Below are 21,837 nucleotides of genomic sequence, written 5' to 3'. Positions count from 1 at the left end.
GCTTGGGCAACAGAGCAAGACTCCATCACAAGAAAGAGAGAGAGAAACAAAGCGAGAAAGAAACCTAAAAACTTTAATTTTTCATGTAAAACCTGGCCACAAAGGAATTATTTAACTTACCTTGTTTGGCTGTAAGTTGTAAGACCAACATTTCAGAGAGGGCCCTGCCCCATATACAAAAGAAATACTGCACAGAGAGCCCAAGAAGAATCTAGACAGGCCTTGATGGGTTTCCACACTCGGTCTCTTAGCATTAGATCATACTCCTTATGTCGAATCATATTTCTACACAGCTATCAATACTTTACTGAACCTAAGCATAAAAATGGACAGTTTCCGCTGTATCTTTAGATCTTCATTCTGAAGGCTCCCGTGTACATGTTAAATAAATTCGTATGCCTTTTCTCCTCTTCATCTGCCTCTTGCCAGTGATTTTCAGTGAAGCTTCGGAGTACAAAGGGAAAAATTTCCCTGGGCCCTAACAAGTTCAATGTCATATAGTCCATGATTCAGTCAATCCTGCCTGCAAAATAAAACCCCCATAAAAACTCTGGATACCAAGGTCAGTGAGTTTTTTGGTTTGTGAACATATAGATGTCCCAGGAAGGGGAGTCCTGGTTTCACATAGAGACGGAACCAGGCACAGAGACTCTGCTTTCAGGACCCTTCCAAGCCTTGCCCTATGTGTATCTTCATCTGACTGGTCCTGATTTGTGTTCTTTATGATAAAAGTATAATCATAAGGGTAGCACTTTCTATATTATATGAGTCATTCTAGCAAATTATTGAACATGAGGGGGTAGAGTGGATTTAAAGTCAGTTGCTCAGAAGCAAGTGGCCTGGGAACCCCAGTTGCAGCTGGTGTCTGAAGTTGAGACAGTCTACTTGGGAAATGTGCCCTTTAACTGGTGAGGTCTGGCTAATTCCAAATAATTAGTGCCTGAATTGAATTGCAGTACACCAGCTGGTGTCCGAGTAACTAGAAAGCAATTCATGTACGTGGTTAAAAATTGGGGAAATTCAGATTAGGCAAACTGAAAAATAACTATAAATCACAATCCAAGGATTATCCTATTAACTTTTTAGCCACCCATGATGGCAAGAGTCTGTAATCTCAGCTGCTTGGGAGGCTGAGGCAGGAGAACTGCTTGAACTCTGGAGGCAGAGGTTCCAGTGAGCCAAGATCATAGCCCCAGCCTGGGCGACAGAGCTAGACTCTGTCTCAAATAATAAACTAATTAATTAAGCTTTTTAAAAAATTTTATATCATTATTTTATAGTTTGCTCATAAAGATGTATGTTATATTATACAGACACATTTTATTCACCTTATTTTATATGGTCACCATTGATCTAGGCACTATGGGGGGCAAAAAGAAGAAAGAAACCCAGTCTCCACTCCACATGACTTGTAAAAACACAGTTCCATGCTACAGCAGTGGGTCAGAGTACTCCAGGTATCTGGGGATGTGGGGAACACTCCCGTGTGAGACCCCTAAAAGGCGTGAGTCTCACTATACGGTGAGTTTGATCCCAAACACAGTTTCCTACTGGAGGCAGTCGAGCTATCCGGAATATAGGAACTGAAAGATGAATGATCAGTTTCTAATATCAACCACAATATCGTTTGGGCCTAAAATTATGCTTTGCTGCTAGACCGAGTAACCCCCTACCAGCAACCTGTTCCTGCTATGACCTTTCTATGACTTTAAGTTTTAACCTTTACTTACCTAACTGCCTTGTACCATACATAGATAATGGTTTAACTGTTGATATCGGCAAAGAAAAATGCCACCATAAGGGATGGCTTGGATTCCTGACTTAGAGATTCCTGAATAATGTTTTGATATACACAAGTCTCCTGGATAATGTTTTGATATAAACAAGTCTTCTGGACAATGTTTTGATATAAACAAGTCTCGGGGATAATGTTTTGATATAAACAAGTCTCCTGAATAATGTTTTGATATAAACAAGTCTCCTGAATAATGTTTTGATATAAACAAGTCTCCTGGATAATGTTTAGATATAAACAAGCTTTGTGATTGTAGAAAATTTTGTTACTTTTTACAACCATTGATCGCATATCTAACTTCTCTATTGTATAGGCCATGTGAGGCATACATTTACATTCCTCTTACTATGACGTAGATCAAAGCCAAGAAAGTGTATTTATTCCTGGCATTTGAAAAATAAAATTTGCTGTTTAGGCACAGCCTATCAGCCCTCCAGACGCCTCGCTTTCTCTCTCTCTGTCTTTATTAATTTTCCAGGCGCACTCCCTCTTCCAGGTATTGGGACCCTCTTGCAGGTCGAGAGACCCCCGGGCAGACGTGCCTACCCGTCCCGGACGGTCCACGACATGGGGAAAGTAAAATTAATTTAGGTATGGGTAAAACAACTCAAGAAAGAACTTTTAAATAATGTTTTGTTAACTGTACATACATAAAAAGATTGTGTAGACTCCAAAATTCCATTGTGTTCCATTTAAAACATAAGGGCAGGGTACAGTGGCCCACACCTGTAACCCCAGCGTTTTGGAAGGCCAGGGTAGGAGGACCACCTGAGCACAGAAGTTTGAGAACAGCCTTAGCAACACGGTGAAACACCGTCTCCACCAAAAAAGATACAAAACTTAACCAGGTGTGGTGGCCTGTGCCTATAGTCCCAGCAACCCAGGAGGCTGAGCTGGGAGGATTGCGTGAGCTAGGGGAGGTCAAGGTGCAGTGAGCCATGAGTGTGCCACTGCAGTCCAGCCTGGGCAACAGAGTGAGACCCTGTCTCAAAAATAATAATAAACAATTTACCAAGATTTCTGGAAAGTATTTTCCTAAATTTTTTTTTTTTTTTTGAGACAAGGTCCTGCTCTGTCACCTGGGCTGGAGTGCAGTGGGGCGATCTCAGCTTACTGCAACCTCTGCCTCCCGGGTTCAAGCGATTCTCCTGCCTCAGCCTCTTGAGCAGCTGGGATTACAGGTGCATGCCATTACACCCAGCTAATTTTGTATTTTGATAGAGATGAAGTTTCACCATGTTAGCCAGACTGGTCTCGAACTCCTGTCCTCAAGTCATCTTCTTGCTTCAGCCTCCCAAAGTGTTGGGATTGCAGCACTCAGCCTAAGTTTTTTTTAATCTTTTGACCTTTAATTGTTTTCTAACATGATTTTGATGTATCAAGAATAGATACTTTGTCTAATGAGATTGCATTATTGGGGCTCAGAAACTGGTACCCCAAAATATGGAGCCTTGACATACTGAACTGAAAAGAACCTTCAAGGCCTTTCTGACCTTCCGCCTACTCCTGCCGCTCATTTCTTTATCTATCTGAAAGCACAAGATGAAGTTGTTCTCTGAAATTCCCTTGTCTCTCTAAAGCATAGACCTGCCAAAAAAGAAAAGAATTACCTCTCGTCTCTTCTCTGAGTTTTCAATAACTGAAAACTCATATCCCAAGAAGAAAGACTAAAATCTGTCAACACACTAAAACAAACTTTTGTCACAAACCATTGTTTGCTCTGTGGGTCAAACAGACTTTGTCCCGGGCTATTATATATTATTCAAGCCTATTGAATTCCCCTTAAAATCATATAATAACCTGCTAAAATCATCCACACTTCCCCATCTCCCTTTTCCCTAAGAAGGATATGTAATCCTCTACAGTATATTCTATTGCATGAGGTTGGGGGTGGGGGCAGTAATCACTGATTCTCCCCCATGCAAATTAATAAATTTCTATGCCTTTTATCCTATTAATCTGCCTTTTGTGAGTTGATTTTTCACCAAACCTCTACAGTTTCAATAGACAATCAAAAGTAAAAGTTGGGAATTATTTAAATTATGCTTACTCTTTGAATGTTTTACTCTTACTTAATCCATGAACATTTGTATGTCTTTGCTAATATTATAATTGATTGGAATCCTAAATTTGAAATTTCTAGCATAAATAACAAACATTTTAGAAAATAATTGAGCTTAGACAGGGCGCGGTGGCTCACGCCTGTAATCCCAGCACTTTGGGAGGCCGAGGCGGGTGGGTCACGAAGTCGAGAGATCGAGACCATCCTGGTCAACATGGTGAAACCCTGTCGCTACTAAAAATACAAAAAATTAGCTGGGCATGGTGGTGTGTGCCTGTAATCCCAGCTACTCGGGAGGCTGAGGCAGCAGAATTGCCTGAACCCAGGAGGCGGAGGTTGCGGTGAGCCGAGATTGCGCCATTGAACTCCAGCCTGGGTAACAAGTGCGAAACTCCATCTTAAAAAAAAAAAGAAAAGAAAAGAATTGAGCTTCTTTAAAGAAGCATGAGGATTCAAAGCTTCTTGAAAAGGTGAGTGCAGATGTCTTTTGAATCCTTCCAAGTATCTGAGTTTCCTCACAATTTAAAAAATTTATTTAAGCATAATTAGATTATTTCTGGCAACTTCACTATAACACATCTATAGAACATTCACTAGGTTTTCACAGTAATATTAAGAGCAGTTTTTTTTTTTCCCCCCAGATCATTTTCTTTGATTTACCTGATTTTTTTTTTCTTTTGAGAGTCTCTGTCGGCCAGAATGCAGTGCAGTGGCTATCACGACTTGAGTCACTGCAACCTCTGCCTCCTGGGTTCAAGTGATTCTCCTGACTCAGCCTCTGGAGAAGCTGATATTACAGGTAAGTGCCACTATATCCGGCTAATTTTTGTATATTTAGTACAGACAGGGTTTCCATGTTGGCCAGGCTGGTCTCAAACTCATCCAGTGATCCACCTGCCTAGCCTCCCAAAGTGCTGTAACCACATGAGCCCCCGTGCCCAGCCTAACCCTCCACATACTGATTTATGACTTTACCTGTAACTGCTGCCTCCCTAAAATGTGTAAAACAGCTCATTCTGACTGACTCAGAACCACTTTCTCAAGGTCTTGGGAGGCTGTGTCTTCCCTAAGCCACGGTCACTCATACTTGCTGAGAATAATCCTCTAAAATATTTTGGGCCAGACGCAGTGCCTCATACCTGCTATTCCAACACTTTGAGAGGCCGAGGCAGATGGATCACCTGAGGTCAGGAGTTCAAGACCAGCCTGAACAACATGGTGAAATCCCGTCTCTGCTAAAAATTCAAAAATTAGCCGGACGTGGTGGCACATACCTGTAGTCCAAGCTACTCTGGAGGCTGAGGCATAAGAATGGTTGGAACCCGTGGGGTGGAGGTTGCAGTGAGCCGAGATAGTGCCATTGCACTCCAGGCTGGGCAACAAAGTTGAGAGTCACCCTCAAAACAATAGTATACACACATACATGTTTATGCATATATATGCACACATGCATGTGTATACGTATATATACATCCATAAACATGTATATCCTCATATATATGCATGAAGTTGAGTCCCAAAGGGAACCTAAGGAATGACAAGGTAACAGTGAACTGGCTCTTCCTTGAGAAACGTGGATGGCTCTGAAAAGAGCCTTTGGGGTGTGGATCAGGACAGACCTATACGTCTGCAGCAAGGGGCTCACTTGGAGCTGGTGTACTTGGTGACGGCCTTGGTGCCCTCGGACACCGCGTGCTTGGCCAGCTCCCCGGGCAGCAGCAGGCGCACGGCCGTCTGGATCTCCCTGGAGGTGATGGTCGAGCGCTTGTTGTAATGCGCCAGGCGGGAAGCCTCGCCCGCGATGCGCTCGAAGATGTCGTTGACGAAGGAGTTCATGATGCCCATGGCCTTGGAGGAGATGCCGGTGTCGGGGTGGACCTGCTTCAGCACCTTGTACACGTACACGGAGTAGCTCTCCTTGCGGCTGCGCTTGCGCTTCTTGCCGTCCTTCTTCTGCGCCTTGGTCACCGCCTTCTTGGAGCCCTTCTTCGGGGCGGGAGCGGACTTGGCCGGGTCAGGCATGATGAGACAACGCTGCCAAGAGCAGAACAAGAACGCCGTCTCTTCTTTTTATGCAACAGTTTATGCGGAAGAGGCGGGGGGACGGTCTCTGATGATTGGTGGATACCCGCGGATGACGTCAGATGCCGGCTCTGCCCAATCACGATAGGCATCCCGCTTAGTAATTGAGAGCCATTGGTCTAAACAAAAGTGAAACGTTGGCCAATGGCACAGCTTCCTTTTCGCGCCCAGCAGAGGCTATAAACTTTGCGTTTTCTACTTTTGTCTCAGTCGTCGTCGACTGTCATTACGGGGCTACCGCCATGTCTGGACGCGGCAAGCAGGGCGGCAAAGCCCGCGCCAAGGCCAAGACCCGATCCTCCCGGGCCGGGCTCCAGTTCCCCGTGGGCCGCGTGCATCGCCTGCTCCGCAAGGGCAACTACGCCGAGCGGGTCGGGGCCGGCGCGCCGGTCTACCTGGCGGCGGTGCTGGAGTACCTGACGGCCGAGATCCTGGAGCTGGCGGGCAACGCGGCCCGCGACAACAAGAAGACCCGCATCATCCCGCGCCACCTGCAGCTGGCCATCCGCAACGACGAGGAGCTCAACAAGCTGCTGGGCAAGGTCACCATCGCGCAGGGCGGCGTCCTGCCCAACATCCAGGCCGTGCTGCTGCCCAAGAAGACCGAGAGCCACCACAAGGCCAAGGGCAAGTAGAAGCCTGGATTAGTTTTCGGCAACTTAATCCCAACGGAACCAAAGGCTCTTTTCAGAGCCACCTACACTTTTGTGAAAGAACTGAGCACTATGTTTAATGTGATTTCTCGTCTTTTGCCTACTTCTAGACCACTCAAGCGGTTACTTAGCTCAGTCTTTGGTGACTTGGCTAGGTAATGACAATTGTCAATTTCTAAAAAAGCCTGGATAATGTTAAGAGTTATTAAAGTCTTAATCTTTTAAGCTTAATACAAGAAGACTTGCATCTTAAAGTTGACATTTTATCCAAGTTTGTTGAGTTCTATATGGTTCACTGGAGGGGTTTACTATCTACCCACCATTTTTTAGTCTGCTGAGAAACAAACATGACTTTGTTTTAGGGCCAAGTGTTTTCTGGGTCTTGATAAATGGCAAACGGAGCATTCAAGCTTTAATCCAAATGTAGATCAATGACTTGGATTCTTTATTTCTGAGAAACATCGCTGGAATCGGGATAATTGGATCGCACTCTAATGATTGAGTTAAGAGAATAGTTATTAGATTAATTAGAACAGTTAATTATGGTGCCAGGTAGTTCTCTGAAGTATTTTCTGGAAATTCATTGAAATTAAAATTTCTTGAGCTTTCTCACTCCTAGCTACACAAATTGGTTTAGTATAGAGACGACCCTTAATTTGTTTTAGCATGCTGAATTACGCTTTAAAAATGTCTTTGACTCTATGTTTTTTATCTGCTTTAAATAAATCAGATCTGGATGTACGAATGGAGAAGTTTACTTAAGATAAATGAATTACGTTTCTACAGTGTTAAGAAAAGTCAGTTAAGGTGCAGTGGAATTAGTTTAATCCGAACGTGAAAAGTTCACAAAAGATTTTCTTTGGCATTTTCAGACCTTGAATTTCTCACATGCTAATCAACTTTTCTTGGTTAAAAAAATGCAAAAGTTTAAAAAACTTAAGCGGTCAAAGGATAGAAAATTGAGGGAAGAGGTGTCTGTGGTTGTGCTGTCCAGTATTGTATCCACTAGCCAATTGTGGATAGTGACCATAGGAAATCCCGTAGCCTGAATTTTATGTAAACACACATTGGATTTGGAAAAATCAGTGCCCTAAAGTGTAAAATACGTAACAGTTTTTATATTGATTACATATTGAAATATGTGGGCTATATTGAATCAAGCAAAATATTAAAATTAGTTTTTCCTTGTTTTGTTCTAATGTCTCTCCTAGACAAATGTGAATTACTTATGTTTTCATTTATCTCCACTGGAAATCGCTCATACAGCGAACAACTGTAGCGAAAATAGAAAATAAAATAATATGGAGACTATGAATCGCCACCACTGTCAGGAATTGGTGAGCCACAAAAATTTGAGTCCTTGGCCAATCCGGTTACAGTTGGGTGGGTCTTCAACATACTTTTGTCCAATCAGCTTCAGACTCTCACTATAAATAAGCGGCTAACTTTCTCTTTCCGGTAAAGTGAATCCAGCTCTGAAGGCATGGCCCGAACTAAGCAGACGGCCCGCAAATCCACGGGCGGCAAGGCTCCGCGCAAGCAGCTGGCCACCAAGGCGGCCCGCAAGAGCGCGCCGGCCACCGGCGGCGTCAAGAAGCCGCACCGCTACCGGCCCGGCACGGTCGCTCTCCGGGAAATCCGCCGCTACCAGAAGTCCACCGAGCTGCTGATCCGAAAGCTGCCGTTTCAGCGCCTGGTGCGCGAGATCGCGCAGGACTTCAAGACCGACCTGCGCTTCCAGAGCTCCGCGGTGATGGCGCTGCAGGAGGCCTGCGAGGCCTACCTGGTGGGGCTCTTCGAGGACACCAACCTGTGCGCCATCCACGCCAAGCGGGTGACTATCATGCCCAAGGACATCCAGCTCGCGCGTCGTATCCGCGGCGAGAGAGCTTGAGTCTCAAGGGCTCACCCATTACATACCCAAAGGCTCTTTTCAGAGCCATCCACCTGCGCGCTAAAAAGATCTGTTTCTCTGAGGTATTCTTCCTGCCTGGTACTTGTTTCGCCTATGGTAGATAGGGCCCATTTCCAGACGTTATACAATATGTTTTCTAAAGCTCTAAGGCTCGGCCTGTTAAAATGCTAATTTGGGGAGTCTTATTAACGGTTGATAATATCCGGCATCTTTCTGTTAAGCATGGGTGTAGCTATTAAGTTCCTTCATGTGTTACCCGCTCAGCTCCTGTACCCAGTTTTGACTGGATGGTGCTTCGAATTTTCTACTAACCTCTACTGTGGTCTGTGTATTTCTTGCCAACACACCAAGAAAAGTAAGGTATTGAAGTTGGAAAAATTCAGGTTACTATAGCTCATACTGGCTAAAGTGAAAATATTTCGCCCCTCTTCCAACCCCCCGCCCCCCCTCCGCCCAGCACCGTTTCCTAAGCAGTGTTAACTTTTTGAAATTTTCAAGTCGTATTTTGGCCCTTTTTAAACTCCTTAAGTGTAGTTAATGACATGGTTTGGGGATCAAAAGTCATCTGGAGGGAGACTCCGCCAGAGAATGTTCCCTTTGAAGTCTCTAGCTGTGAAAATATGTGAGAGAAAGTGTTTTCTCTTTTGACTTTTGACAGTGGCTGAAACATTGAATAACTGTCTCAGGAGTATCCAAAATTAAGATTGCTTTGTGTGGAAGTCTGTGGCAGTTTTTCTGAGCATAGGATAAAATGCTTGAGTCTTTGCTTAAATGTTACCTTCTCACTGAGGCCTTGTATGACTAATTGAAATCTATATAATCCCTGTTTTTTTTTACGCTAGACTTTGTCACTATACGCTGTACCATAGTTTGCTGATGTATTGTCTGATTGTGCTGAAATACAGGCTCGTGAGAGGAGGAACTTCGGTTTACTTGCGTATCTCCAGTAACATAGTAGCTTTTGATCAATGTTTTTTGGATAAATGAATGAATGCATAGCTATATGATAGTAAGAAAACACAAACGCATGGAAAATCCCAAATGAAAGATAACATCAGCTTGCTAGGTGTGCTAAAATCAGCTTCTTGTGGGCCATGACAGCCCTTACCTCATCCATTCGTTTTCAGAATGCTAGGTTTCTGTAACTTGTATTCTGTGAACTCTCTTGCATTCTCATACGTATTCAAGAATTTACGTGGTAAGTTGGCTTGTGTATGTGTGTTTTCATCTGTCTCTCCTGACCTTAGTGTGTGAAGCTTGTAAGTGGAAAGATCATAGTATTTTTACAGAGTTTTTAAAAGCAAGTTTAACTATCTTGTTTTAGTTAGTTACTTATGTGTGTTCGCTTATTAGAATGTTACATTCTTAATATACTTTTTTGGAAATTCCGTAACATGATCACTACTGAGCCTTCACAATCTGCTCATCCTCATCTTCTTGTGTGTGGGTTCATGATTCCATATTATCACAGATGGAATTTAGAACGATAAATAATTTATAATTTATATTTTACAAATTAAAATAATGCTGTCATTCTTTTTATTGGAATCAACACTCTAGGCAAAACAAAATAAAGTGTTCCCTTCTCAGAAATTAGCTTTCTTCTGAAAAGGAAGATACTCTATTAGGAGGAGAAAAGCAATGCCTCTAGGACACTTAGGGGGGCAACTGCTGAACTGATGGGTATTGTTGGTATTATTGAGTGTGTAAGTAGTGCACTCCTTCTTTCTGTGCTGGGAAACTAAGCTAGTAATACATCAGGAAGTGCTCATACAGAGATTGCCTGGTATGTACTGAGCAGTACTCTTGCTGGCTGGGTAGGGCATCCTCTCCTGGAGATAATCAGCAAATATACTCCCAATTAACTTTTCAGTTATGATTACATGAGGCATTATTTATTTAGAGAATAGTGAGTACTTCTAGTTATATGGAAATGAATACTATGTCTTTTCAAAACATTCCGTGTACTGAATTACAATAGTCTGTTAACTATCCAAGTAAGCTCATTTGAGGTCAGGAGTTCTCGATCAGCCTGACCAACATGGTGAAACACCGTCTTTACTAAAAATACAAAAAACCATTAGCCAGGTGTGGTGGCATGTGCCTGTAGTCCCAGCTACTCAGGAGGCTGAAGCAGGAGAATAGCTTGAACTCGGGAGGCCAGGGTTGCTGTGAGCCAAGATAGCACCACTGTGCTCCAGCTTGGGCGACATAGGGAGACTCCCTCTCAAAAACACAAAGCAAACAAACCAAAACCCCCCAAAAAGGACATAATTCTTGTGTCTAACTTTCCTGATTTGCAAAACTGATAAGTGGCATAAATGTTCCAATTCTTTTCAAGGATATGCCCATATAGAAATATGGACAACAGGCAGGGCATGGTGAGTCACAGCTGTAATCCAAGCACTTTGGGAGGCCAAGGCGTGCTGATCGTCTGAGTACTGGAGTTTGAAAACAGCCTGGGCAACATGGCGAAACACCAGCTGTCCAAAATATTAAAAAAAAAAAAAAAAAAATAGCTGGGCATGGTGGCGTGCGCCTGTGGTCCCAGCTACTCAGGAGGCTGGGGTGGGAGAATCGCTTGTGCCCAGAAGTCAGAGGTTGCAGTGAGTCAAGATCATATCACTGCACTCCATCCTGGGTGACAGCAAGACCCTGCTTCAAAAACCAAAACAGAACAAAACAAAAAACAAAATTAAAAAAAGGATAACATGAGAAACTTTGACCTCATTATTCTCAAAATAGCCTTTGGTTTTTTTCAGAAGAGATAGTATTTTTTTCGAGTGTAGTTGTTCACCCATTAATACTCTTAGAATCAACTTAGTAAGTATTCAGTTACCATCCTTATCATCACCAGCTTAGACTGCTGTGCTTGGCCATCTAATTTTCTGGCAGTTACTAAGTATTTAACTCATTTACTAATTGTAACAACGTTTATGGGATACATTTGTAACATGAGAACACCCAGCTACAAAAGGTTAACTAAATACAGAATTGAACAGAAGAGTATCAGAACACATACAATGAAGGTAGCTATTATTTTTAACGTGTTATTTCGGCAGTGCACTAACATATATACATGTGATTATTGGGTCACAACAAAACATGTATATGTTGTAAAGACCCTTAAGACTTCTAATGCCAGGTTTTTTTTTTCTATCCCAAACTCTTAAGTGCAAAAATTAAAAACAAAACATGGCCCATGTACACATTGGCAAACATAACTGCATGTTTTTGTTTAAATATACCTATTGAGTTGCTCCTTTCCTAGAGGCAAGGAAATAGGGCTGAGGAGTCCACCATCAACTTTACCACCTAGATTAAAAAACTAAAGTATACTGTCGGCCGGGCGCGGTGGCTCACGCCTGTAATCCCAGCACTTTGGGAGACTGAGGCGGGTGGATCACGAGGTCAAGAGATCGAGACCATCCCGGTCAACATGGTGAAACCCCGTCTCTACTAAAAATACAAAAATTAGCTGGGCATGGTGGCGCGTGCCTGTAATCCCAGCTACTCAGGAGGCTGAGGCAGGAGAATTGCCTGAACCCAGGAGGCGGAGGTTGTGGTGAGCCGAGATCGCGCCATTGCACTCCAGCCTGGGTAACAAGAGCGAAACTCCGTCTCAAAAAAAAAAAAAAAAAAAAAAAAAAAAAGTACACTGTCAGGTAGCAATCTGTATTTTCCTCGTAAGCATATTAAAAAACCAAATACTGTTATTACTTGCACCTCAGTGAGTTTCCCAGGACATATATGAAACCCACCAGTACTGTAATGCTTGGATTTTTATTGTCAAAGTGCCTTGATTTTCTATGATACCACAAGCTGGCCTGGCGCAGTAGCTCACGCCTGCAATCTCAGTATTTTGGGATGCCCAGGTGGATAAATCACTTGAGGTGAGGCGTTTGAGACCAGCCTGACCACCACAGCAAAACCCCTGAAAATACGTGTTAGCAAAGGCTCCTTGTAGATACCTACATTAAGGGCTAAAGTTTTAAAAATCTCAAAATTCTGGCAAGGTAGACAGAGAGGCTTAAGACGGAAACCCAAACTTGTGTATCGTGGAGTAGTAAAGCAGCTGAAAACCTGAGTCGTGTCATCTTTTCATGATTAATGAGGTGGCTCTGAAAAGAGCCGTTGTTTCATGCGCTTTCAGGCTTGGTCTTTACTTAGTCTTATGGTGGCTCTCGGTCTTCTTGGGCAGCAGCACGGCCTGGATGTTGGGCAGGACGCCGCCCTGCGCGATGGTGACCTTGCCCAGCAGCTTGTTGAGCTCCTCGTCGTTGCGGATGGCCAGCTGCAGGTGGCGCGGGATGATGCGGGTCTTCTTGTTGTCGCGGGCCGCGTTGCCCGCCAGCTCCAGGATCTCGGCCGTCAGGTACTCCAGCACCGCCGCCAGGTAGACCGGCGCGCCGGCCCCGACCCGCTCGGCGTAGTTGCCCTTGCGGAGCAGGCGATGCACGCGGCCCACGGGGAACTGGAGCCCGGCCCGGGAGGATCGGGTCTTGGCCTTGGCGCGGGCTTTGCCGCCCTGCTTGCCGCGTCCAGACATGGCGGTAGCCCCGTAATGACAGTCGACGACGACTGAGACAAAAGTAGAAAACGCAAAGTTTATAGCCTCTGCTGGGCGCGAAAAGGAAGCTGTGCCATTGGCCAACGTTTCACTTTTGTTTAGACCAATGGCTCTCAATTACTAAGCGGGATGCCTATCGTGATTGGGCAGAGCCGGCATCTGACGTCATCCGCGGGTATCCACCAATCATCAGAGACCGTCCCCCCCCCCCCGCCTCTTCCGCATAAACTGTTGCATAAAAAGAAGAGACGGCGTTCTTGTTCTGCTCTTGGCAGCGTTGTCTCATCATGCCTGACCCGGCCAAGTCCGCTCCCGCCCCGAAGAAGGGCTCCAAGAAGGCGGTGACCAAGGCGCAGAAGAAGGACGGCAAGAAGCGCAAGCGCAGCCGCAAGGAGAGCTACTCCGTGTACGTGTACAAGGTGCTGAAGCAGGTGCACCCCGACACCGGCATCTCCTCCAAGGCCATGGGCATCATGAACTCCTTCGTCAACGACATCTTCGAGCGCATCGCGGGCGAGGCTTCCCGCCTGGCGCATTACAACAAGCGCTCGACCATCACCTCCAGGGAGATCCAGACGGCCGTGCGCCTGCTGCTGCCCGGGGAGCTGGCCAAGCACGCCGTGTCCGAGGGCACCAAGGCCGTCACCAAGTACACCAGCTCCAAGTAAATTCTCAAACTTTGTCAAACCCAAGGGCTCTTTTCAGTGCCACTCACTATAATCTATAGAAGAGCTGGTTCGCTTTTCCTGTAGCTGCGAGTGAAATTAATCTACCTCTTGGAAAGTCTTTTCAGGTGAAAAGTACACGAGCTGCCAACGTCTTAGAGGGTCCGACCCTGGCGTTTGAGGGAGTAAGCTGGGTCCATAGCAGTGACTCTCGCTTTGCTTGCTCTGTGTAAGTCGTGCGCAACCCGGATCACGTTACCCGGAAATGCGTTCGGCATCCACGGCTTTCTAAGAAGATGAGAGCAGAAATGCGTTTGACACCGCGGGACAGGCTCCGGATGGTGGATTTCGTGACGTCCGGATGTTGGCAGCACGGTGCGGTGGCGCCCCCTTTACCGAGTCCCTTATCACTTTTGAGCAACCAGGCATGATTTGGAGGCACGACAACGGACCCGAGGTAAAAACCAAAATCGGCACTAGGGAAACAAGGCTGATTTTTTTTTTTTTTTTTTAATATTTCCGACTAAACTAGAAATGAGGCGTGGGCGAGATGGCTCATGCCTGTAATCCCATCACTTTGGGAGGTGGAGGCGGGCGGATAGCTTCAGCACAGGAGTTCAAATCCAGCCTGGGCAACATAGCAAAACCCCGTCTTTACAAAATGTACAAAAATTAGCCAAGAGTAGTGGCGCGCCCGTTGTCCTAGCTACTTAGGAGGCTGATGTGCGAGGATGGCTTGAGCCTTGAAAGTGGAGGTTGCTGTGAGCTGAGATCGCACCACTGCACTCCAGCCTGGAGGATAAAGCCAAGCCTTGTCTCAAAAAAAAAAAAAAAAAAAAAAAAAAAAGGCTTGCCTTCTATTTGCCAATGACTTTACTATCAAAAGATGCCAAAGTAGATTTTTAAATGTTTTTCTTGCTGTCACTCAAACCCAGCTGTTTTTCGCAGACTGTTTACCATCTAATTTACTAACATTTTATTAAGCATCTGCTATTCATCATCGGCCAGTCATAGTATTCTGCTACAGGAATGGAAAATCCTGAATAAGGCTCCCAGACCTTAATCCTCAATCATTGCTGGCGCCTCCGCAAATTGGTAGTGCTTTCATAAAGGAAAATTTGGTAATCTCAAAATTTTAAAATGTACCTATCTTTAGATCAGAAATTTTACTCCTAGGAAATTACCATTTATGAAAATATGCAAAATAACATGTACAGGGTTTTGAGTAGCACAATTTGTAGTATAAGACTAGAAGCAATTTGGTTGATTAGCAATTTGTTGGGAACCCAGGCTAAGCTGATGCAATTGAAACAAGAAGTTGCATCAGCCCTCCCCGCCAAAGGCAAGTTGCATCAGCCCTCCCCGCCAAAAGTATGCCCCGGGCGTGGTGGCGGGCCACCAATAAAGGACCTGATCACGCACAGAACATGCATGGCTGCACCAATGGGGTAGCTGATCATGAGCTAAACACTCGTCTCCTAGCCTATCAGAACTACTTCCCCTTTCCCCTCTCTACCCTCTCCCCTCCCTATATAAGGAACCCATTTTGAAATAAACTTTGCAGCTTGATCAGAACTTTTGTCTTGCTGCCATTCTTCGCGCCTCTTGTCCCTTCTTTTCTCATCCACGATAGGCTCGCCCGGGTTCCTGTCTGTTGCTCTGCGGGACAGAGCAAGTGGCGCCCAGACGTGGGGCTCGATGCCGGCCTCCGTGGACCGCCTTCCCCATTAACCGGTTCCCCACACGGAGCACCGCGGACCGCCCGACCGCGAGCCGACTCCTGGAGTTCGTCCCTCGTTTCGACGGCGGCATTACTCAGGTAAGACCCAATCATGGGACAAGCATCTTCACACAGTGAAAATGATCTCTTTATAAGTCAGTTAAAGGAATCTCTCAAGGTGCGCAGAATTCGGGTTCGCAAGAAAGACCTTGTCTCCTTTTTTAGTTTCATTTTTAAAACATGTCCATGGTTCCCCCAGGAAGGGTCTATTGACTCCCGTGTTTGGGGACATGTTGGTGATTGTCTGAACGACTATTACCGTGTTTTTGGTCCTGAGACTATTCCGATCACCACTTTTAATTATTATAATTTAATAAGGGACGTCCTTACTAATCAGGGCGACTCCCCTGACATTCAACGCCTCTGCAAGGAGGGTCAGAAAATTCTTATTAGCCACTCCCGACCTCCATCTAGACAGACCCCTGTAACAATTACCACCTCTGAAAAGGCCCCCTCTCGCCCTCCCTCTAGGGCCCCTTCTACCTGCCCCTTGGTTGCAATTGACATTGGTTCAGATGATACAGGGCAGTCTTCACTGTACCCCAACCTTGCAACCCTTACGGACCCCCCCATTCAAAGTCCTCATTCTCGGGCGCATACTCCGCCCCAACATTTGCCCTTGCTTGCTAATTCTAAAACCTTGCATAACTCGGGTAGTCAGGATGATCAACTAAATCCCGCCGATCAAGCAGATCTGGAAGAGGCAGCTGCCCAATATAACAACCCTGATTGGCCCCAACTAACTAACACCCCGGCATTGCCACCTTTCCGGCCGCCGCCCTATGTTCCTACAGCAGTGCCCCCAGTGGCAGTCGCGGCTCCGGTCTTGCATGCCCCCACACCAGATGCTTTCGCCCCCTCCACAGCTCAAAATCTATCCAATAAAACCTCCATTCAAGAAGCTGTAGTCATCCTCAGAGAAATTAAAACCCTAGCTTCAGTATTGTCCGATTTGGCCCTTCTACCTCCCGCGGGAGTTATGGCTTTTCCCGTTACCAGAAGTCAGGGACAGGTTAGTTCCAATACCATGGGCCGAGGGTCTCCTCACCCTGACACGCACACCATCCCTGAGGAGGAGGAAGCAGACTCCGGAGAATCTAACTCAGAGGATGAGGAGGAGAAAAGCTCAGAGTCCACCGAGCCTACATACACCCATACCTATAAGCGGCTAAATTTAAAGACAATAGAAAAAATTAAAACTGCTGTTGCTAATTATGGTCCTACCGCCCCATTTACCGTGGCCCTAGTAGAAAATCTCAGTGAAAGATGGCTTACTCCTAGCGATTGGTTTTTCCTGTCCCGTGCTGCGCTAAGCGGAGGTGATTTCATCCTTTGGAAGTCTGAATATGAGGAAACCGCAAAACACTTTGCAGAGCGTAACGCGCGCAAAGCCTCCTCCAAAGGATGGACCCTTAAAAAAATTCCTAGGCACCAGCCCTTACCAAAGCAATGACAAACAGGCCCAATTCCCCCCAGGGCTTTTAACCCAGATTCAGTCCGCAGGCCTAAAAGCCTGGAAGCGACTCCCCCAGAAAGGAGCGGCCACTACTTCCCTTGCAAAAATCAGACAAGGCCCAGACGAGTCATACAGTGATTTTGTAAGCCGCCTCCAGGAGGCGGCAGATCGCCTTTTTGGCTCCGGGGAAAGTGAGAGCTCCTTTGTAAAGCACCTAGCCTATGAAAACGCTAACCCCGCTTGCCAAAGTGCAATTCGGCCTTTTAGGCAGAAGGAGCTTTGCGACTATGTTCGCCTCTGCTCTGGTATTGGCTCTGCCCACGCTGTTGGCCTAGCCATAGGAGCTGCCCTCCAAAATCTTGCCCCCGCACAACTGCCTGGAGCCCAGGCCCGCCTTTGCTATAATTGTCACCAACCCGGCCATCTTTCAAGGAACTGCCCCCAAAAAATACAACCGCCTGCCCAACTGCCAACTCAACCTAATGCCCCACAGGCCAGCCTTATAAAAAATTTAGGTCCCACAACAAAATGTCCCCGCTGCAAAAAAGGATTTCACTGGGCTTCAGAATGCCGTTCTCGATTAGACATTAATGGACAACCCATTATTAGGCAGGGAAACTTGAACAGGGGCCAGCCCCAGGGCCCCACTACTGGGATGAACTCCGGGGCTTCACAGTTCACCCCCCAATACCGCCAGCCAACCCCTGCCCTCCCAGTAATCAACCACGCCGCTACGTCGCAGACCTCTGGCGAGCAACAGCGGGCAGTGCAGGACTGGACCTCTGTACCACCACCGACACAATACTAACCACCCAAAATAGCCCTCTAACACTTCCAGTTGGAATATATGGGCCCTTACCACCCCAGACATTCGGCCTCATATTAGGCAGAGCCAGCTCTACCCTCCAAGGGATCCAAGTTCTGCCCGGCATATTAGACAATGATTTTGAGGGAGAAATCCATATCATTCTCTCTACAACTAAAGATTTAGTCACCATCCCAAAGGGCACCAGACTAGCTCAAATAGTCATTCTCCCCCTCCAACAAATTAACTCCAATTTCCATAAGCCCTTCCGCGGGGCTAGCGCCCCTGGGTCTTCTGATGTCTACTGGGTTCAACAAATTTCTCAACAGCGGCCTACCCTGAAACTTAAATTAAATGGTAAGCCCTTTTCTGGCATTCTTGATACAGGGGCCGATGCCACCGTTATATCTTACACTCACTGGCCGAGAAACTGGCCGTTAACAACCGTTGCTACTCACCTGCGCGGTATTGGCCAGGCCACCAACCCCCAACAAAGTGCTCAAATGCTTAAGTGGGAGGACTCTGAAGGCAACAATGGTCACATTACCCCTTATGTCCTCCCCAATCTGCCAGTCAATCTCTGGGGAAGGGACATCCTCTCTCAAATGAAACTTGTCATGTGCAGTCCCAACGATACTGTCATGACTCAAATGCTAAGCCAGGGGTATCTCCCCGGCCAAGGGTTGGGAAAAAATAATCAGGGAATCACCCAGCCCATTTCTATTACCCCCAAAAAAGATAAAACAGGCCTGGGATTCCACCAAAATTTACCGTAGCGGCCATTGACATTCCTGTACCCCACGCTGATAAAATTTCCTGGAAAATTACAGACCCTGTGTGGGTTGATCAGTGGCCACTTACATATGAAAAAACCCTCGCTGCCATTGCGTTAGTACAGGAACAGCTCGCAGCAGGGCATGTTGAGCCTACAAATTCTCCATGGAACACTCCTATATTTATCATTAAGAAAAAATCAGGTAGCTGGCGCCTTTTACAGGATCTAAGAGCCGTTAATAAGGTAATGGTCCCCATGGGAGCCCTTCAGCCTGGTCTTCCTTCTCCTGTAGCCATTCCCCTAAACTATCACAAAATTGTTATTGACCTTAAGGATTGTTTCTTTACCATCCCCTTACACCCTGAAGACAGACCTTACTTTGCTTTTAGCGTCCCTCAAATCAACTTCCAGAGTCCTATGCCTCGTTATCAGTGGAAGGTTTTGCCACAGGGCATGGCCAACAGTCCCACACTGTGCCAAAAATTTGTTGCTGCCGCCATTGCCCCAGCAAGATCCCAGTGGCCAGAGGCCTATATCCTCCATTATATGGATGACATCCTTCTTGCTTGTGACAGCGCCGAGGCAGCCAAGGCCTGCTATGCTCACATTATATCCTGTCTTACCTCATATGGACTAAAAATTGCTCCAGACAAGGTACAAGTGTCTGAGCCATTTTCTTATTTAGGATTTGAGTTACACCATCAGCAAGTATTTACTCCCCGAGTCTGCTTAAAAACTAATCACTTAAAAACCCTTAACGATTTCCAAAAATTACTCGGGGACATTCAGTGGCTTCGACCCTATTTAAAATTGCCCACCAGTGCCCTTGTTCCCCTTAACAATATTCTAAAAGACGATCCGAATCCTTTATCAGCTCGAGCACTAACCCCAGAAGCAAAGCAATCCCTAGCCCTCATCAACAAGGCCATCCAAAATCAAAGTGTTCAACAGATTTCGTATAACCTTCCCCTAGTACTCCTTTTGCTCCCAACTCCCCATACACCCACCGCGGTGTTTTGGCAACCAAACAGTGCAGACCCTACTAAATACGGAAGCCCCCTCCTTTGGCTCCATCTACCTGCCTCCCCATCAAAAGTCTTACTCACCTACCCTTCGCTCCTCGCCATGTTAATTATTAAGGGTCGGTACACTGGCCGCCAACTGTTTGGCAGGGACCCCCACTCTATAATCATTCCATACACCCAGGATCAATTAACCTGGCTCCTGCAAACCTCTGACGAATGGGCCATTGCTTTATCCTCCTTTACAGGAGACATAGACAATCATTACCCCAGTGACCCTGTTATCCAATTTGCCAAGCTTCACCAGTTCATATTCCCCAAGATCACAAAATCTGCCCCAATTCCTCAAGCCGCGCTAGTTTTCACTGATGGATCCTCAAACGGAATTGCTGCATACGTTATTGATAACCAACCCATCTCAATAAAATCCCCCTACCTGTCAGCTCAACTTGTTGAACTCTATGCTATTCTCCAGGTGTTCACAGTTCTAGCCCACCAACCGTTTAACCTGTACACTGACAGTGCGTATATTGCTCAATCAGTCCCTCTTTTGGAGACAGTCCCCTTTATCAAATCCTCAACCAATGCTACCCCCTTATTTTCTAAACTACAACAGCTAATTTTAAACAGACAACACCCTTTCTTTATCGGGCATCTTCGGGCCCATCTAAATCTTCCAGGACCCCTAGCTGAAGGCAATGCCTTAGCCGATGCTGCCACACAGGTTTTTCCCATTCTGAGTGACTCAATACATGACGCTACCCAGGCTCACACCCTACATCACCTCAACGCACACACCCTTCGCCTACTCTATAAAATCACCAGAGAACAGGCTAGAGATATTGTAAAAACCTGCAAACAGTGTGTCATAGCCACCCCTGTACCCCGTCTAGGGGTAAACCCTCGTGGTTTAGTCCCCAATGCCATTTGGCAAATGGATGTCACTCATTTTGCCCCTTTTGGAAAACAAAAATTTGTTCATGTTACTGTTGACACCTTCAGCGGTTTCATCTTAGCCACCCCTCAAACAGGTGAAGCATCAAAAAATGTTATATCTCATGTTATCCACTGTCTTGCTACCATAGGAAAACCACACACCATTAAAACTGACAATGGCCCGGGATATACTGGAAAAAACTTCCAAGACTTTTGCCAAAAACTCCAAATCAAACATGTTACTGGTATACCGTACAACCCCCAGGGTCAAGGAGTAGTTGAACGAGCTCATCAAACATTAAAAAATGCCCTAAATCGCTTAGCCCGCTCTCCCCTTGGGTTTTCCATGCAACAACCCAGAAACCTTCTTAGTCATGCCCTATTTCAACTAAATTTTCTACAGCTTGACAGTCAAGGTCGCTCGGCAGCTGACCGTCTATGGCATCCCCAAACTTCTCAGCAGCATGCTACGGTTATGTGGCGTGACCCTCTCACCAGTGTTTGGAAGGGCCCTGACCCTGTCCTCATATGGGGGCGAGGCTCAGCCTGCATATACGCTCAAAAGGAGGATGGCCCCCGCTGGCTCCCTGAGCGACTAATTAGACACGTCAATGATCAGACAGCCCCCTTGTGTGACAGGCCAAGTAATCCAAATACAGCCCCAGGGCCAGAAGGCTCGCCCTGAGGAGCTCCTTTTCTCTTCTTCCAGAAAGAATGCTCTGCATCCTCATCCTCCTTCTGCACCCACGCCTCTGCCCAGTCACAAAGGGAGGACTTGGAAAGCCATCCGGAGACATTTACACTGACCTCTTTGGAGCGCCATGTGACTGTAAAGGGGGGACTCAGGCCAATAATTACGCCACCCCAACTTACACTCAGGTAACAGATTGCGGGGACAAAAATGCCTATCTTACCCATGACACCAATTGGAATGGAGTATCTTCACCTAAGTGGCTTTGTGTGCGCAAGCCCCCTAGTATACCGGTCATTAATGGCCGCCCAGGCCCGTGCCCAAGCGAGTGCACAAACAACATTAAATCCCAGATGCACTCCTCCTGCTATTCTAGTTTCTCACAGTGTACTCAAGGCAATAATACTTATTTTACTGCCATCCTACAAAGAACAAAGAGCACCTCAGAAACCAATCCTGTCACCAGCGGCCTACAACCTCATGGGGTCCTCCAGGCCGGATGCGAGGGCACGATTGGAAAATCTGTTTGTTGGAATCAGCAAGCCCCTATTCACGTCTCCGACGGTGGCGGACCCCAAGATGCTGTGAGAGAGCTTTATGTACAAAAACAAATAGAGCTTATTATTCAAA

General features: G+C 46.1%; 5 protein-coding genes across 6 annotated transcripts; 3 read left to right on the top strand and 2 right to left on the bottom strand.

Moving 5' to 3' along the window:
* Positions 1 to 5,439: 5,439 nt before the first annotated feature.
* Positions 5,440 to 5,897, bottom strand: LOC104650371 (histone H2B type 1-H). The gene has a single exon (XM_010332711.3). The coding sequence runs from the start codon at positions 5,877 to 5,879 to the stop codon at positions 5,499 to 5,501; it is 381 nt and encodes a 126-aa protein (XP_010331013.1). The 5' UTR covers positions 5,880 to 5,897; the 3' UTR covers positions 5,440 to 5,498.
* Positions 5,898 to 6,136: 239 nt separating this feature from the next.
* Positions 6,137 to 7,748, top strand: LOC104650372 (histone H2A type 1). The gene has a single exon (XM_039462628.2). It carries the CDS (start codon positions 6,182 to 6,184, stop codon positions 6,572 to 6,574), a length of 393 nt encoding a protein of 130 aa, XP_039318562.1. The 5' UTR covers positions 6,137 to 6,181; the 3' UTR covers positions 6,575 to 7,748.
* Positions 7,749 to 8,049: 301 nt separating this feature from the next.
* Positions 8,050 to 8,568, top strand: H3C10 (H3 clustered histone 10). Its single transcript, XM_010332710.3, has one exon. The coding sequence runs from the start codon at positions 8,076 to 8,078 to the stop codon at positions 8,484 to 8,486; it is 411 nt and encodes a 136-aa protein (XP_010331012.2). The 5' UTR covers positions 8,050 to 8,075; the 3' UTR covers positions 8,487 to 8,568.
* A 3,653-nt stretch (positions 8,569 to 12,221) lies between these two features.
* On the bottom strand, positions 12,222 to 13,103 carry LOC104650373 (histone H2A type 1-J). Its single transcript, XM_010332718.3, has one exon. It carries the CDS (start codon positions 13,054 to 13,056, stop codon positions 12,670 to 12,672), a length of 387 nt encoding a protein of 128 aa, XP_010331020.2. The 5' UTR covers positions 13,057 to 13,103; the 3' UTR covers positions 12,222 to 12,669.
* A 234-nt stretch (positions 13,104 to 13,337) lies between these two features.
* Positions 13,338 to 17,458, top strand: LOC101040244 (histone H2B type 1-H). 2 transcript variants are annotated; one of them, XM_010332713.3, is made up of 2 exons: positions 13,338 to 14,199; positions 15,376 to 17,458. In XM_010332713.3, the coding sequence occupies exon 1, from the start codon at positions 13,365 to 13,367 to the stop codon at positions 13,743 to 13,745; it is 381 nt and encodes a 126-aa protein (XP_010331015.1). In that variant the 5' UTR covers positions 13,338 to 13,364; the 3' UTR covers positions 13,746 to 14,199; positions 15,376 to 17,458. The 2 variants fall into 2 exon arrangements, with proteins under 2 accessions (XP_010331015.1, XP_074254669.1); XM_074398568.1 differs by having other exon boundaries at positions 13,800 to 14,199.
* Positions 17,459 to 21,837: the final 4,379 nt, after the last annotated feature.

Source organism: Saimiri boliviensis, chromosome 4, assembly GCF_048565385.1.
Source record: "Saimiri boliviensis isolate mSaiBol1 chromosome 4, mSaiBol1.pri, whole genome shotgun sequence".
NCBI classification, from domain to species: Eukaryota; Metazoa; Chordata; class Mammalia; order Primates; family Cebidae; genus Saimiri; species Saimiri boliviensis.
Note: the sequence above shows the minus strand (reverse complement) of the source record. Positions and strands in the feature narration are given on the sequence as shown.

Excerpts from the sequence above, each read along its gene's own strand:
- LOC104650371 (XM_010332711.3), bottom strand. The coding sequence starts at position 5,879 with ATGCCTGACCCGGCCAAGTCCGCTCCCGCCCCGAAGAAGGGCTCCAAG.
- LOC104650372 (XM_039462628.2), top strand. The coding sequence starts at position 6,182 with ATGTCTGGACGCGGCAAGCAGGGCGGCAAAGCCCGCGCCAAGGCCAAG.
- H3C10 (XM_010332710.3), top strand. The coding sequence starts at position 8,076 with ATGGCCCGAACTAAGCAGACGGCCCGCAAATCCACGGGCGGCAAGGCT.
- LOC104650373 (XM_010332718.3), bottom strand. The coding sequence starts at position 13,056 with ATGTCTGGACGCGGCAAGCAGGGCGGCAAAGCCCGCGCCAAGGCCAAG.
- LOC101040244 (XM_074398568.1), top strand. The coding sequence starts at position 15,575 with ATGGGACAAGCATCTTCACACAGTGAAAATGATCTCTTTATAAGTCAG.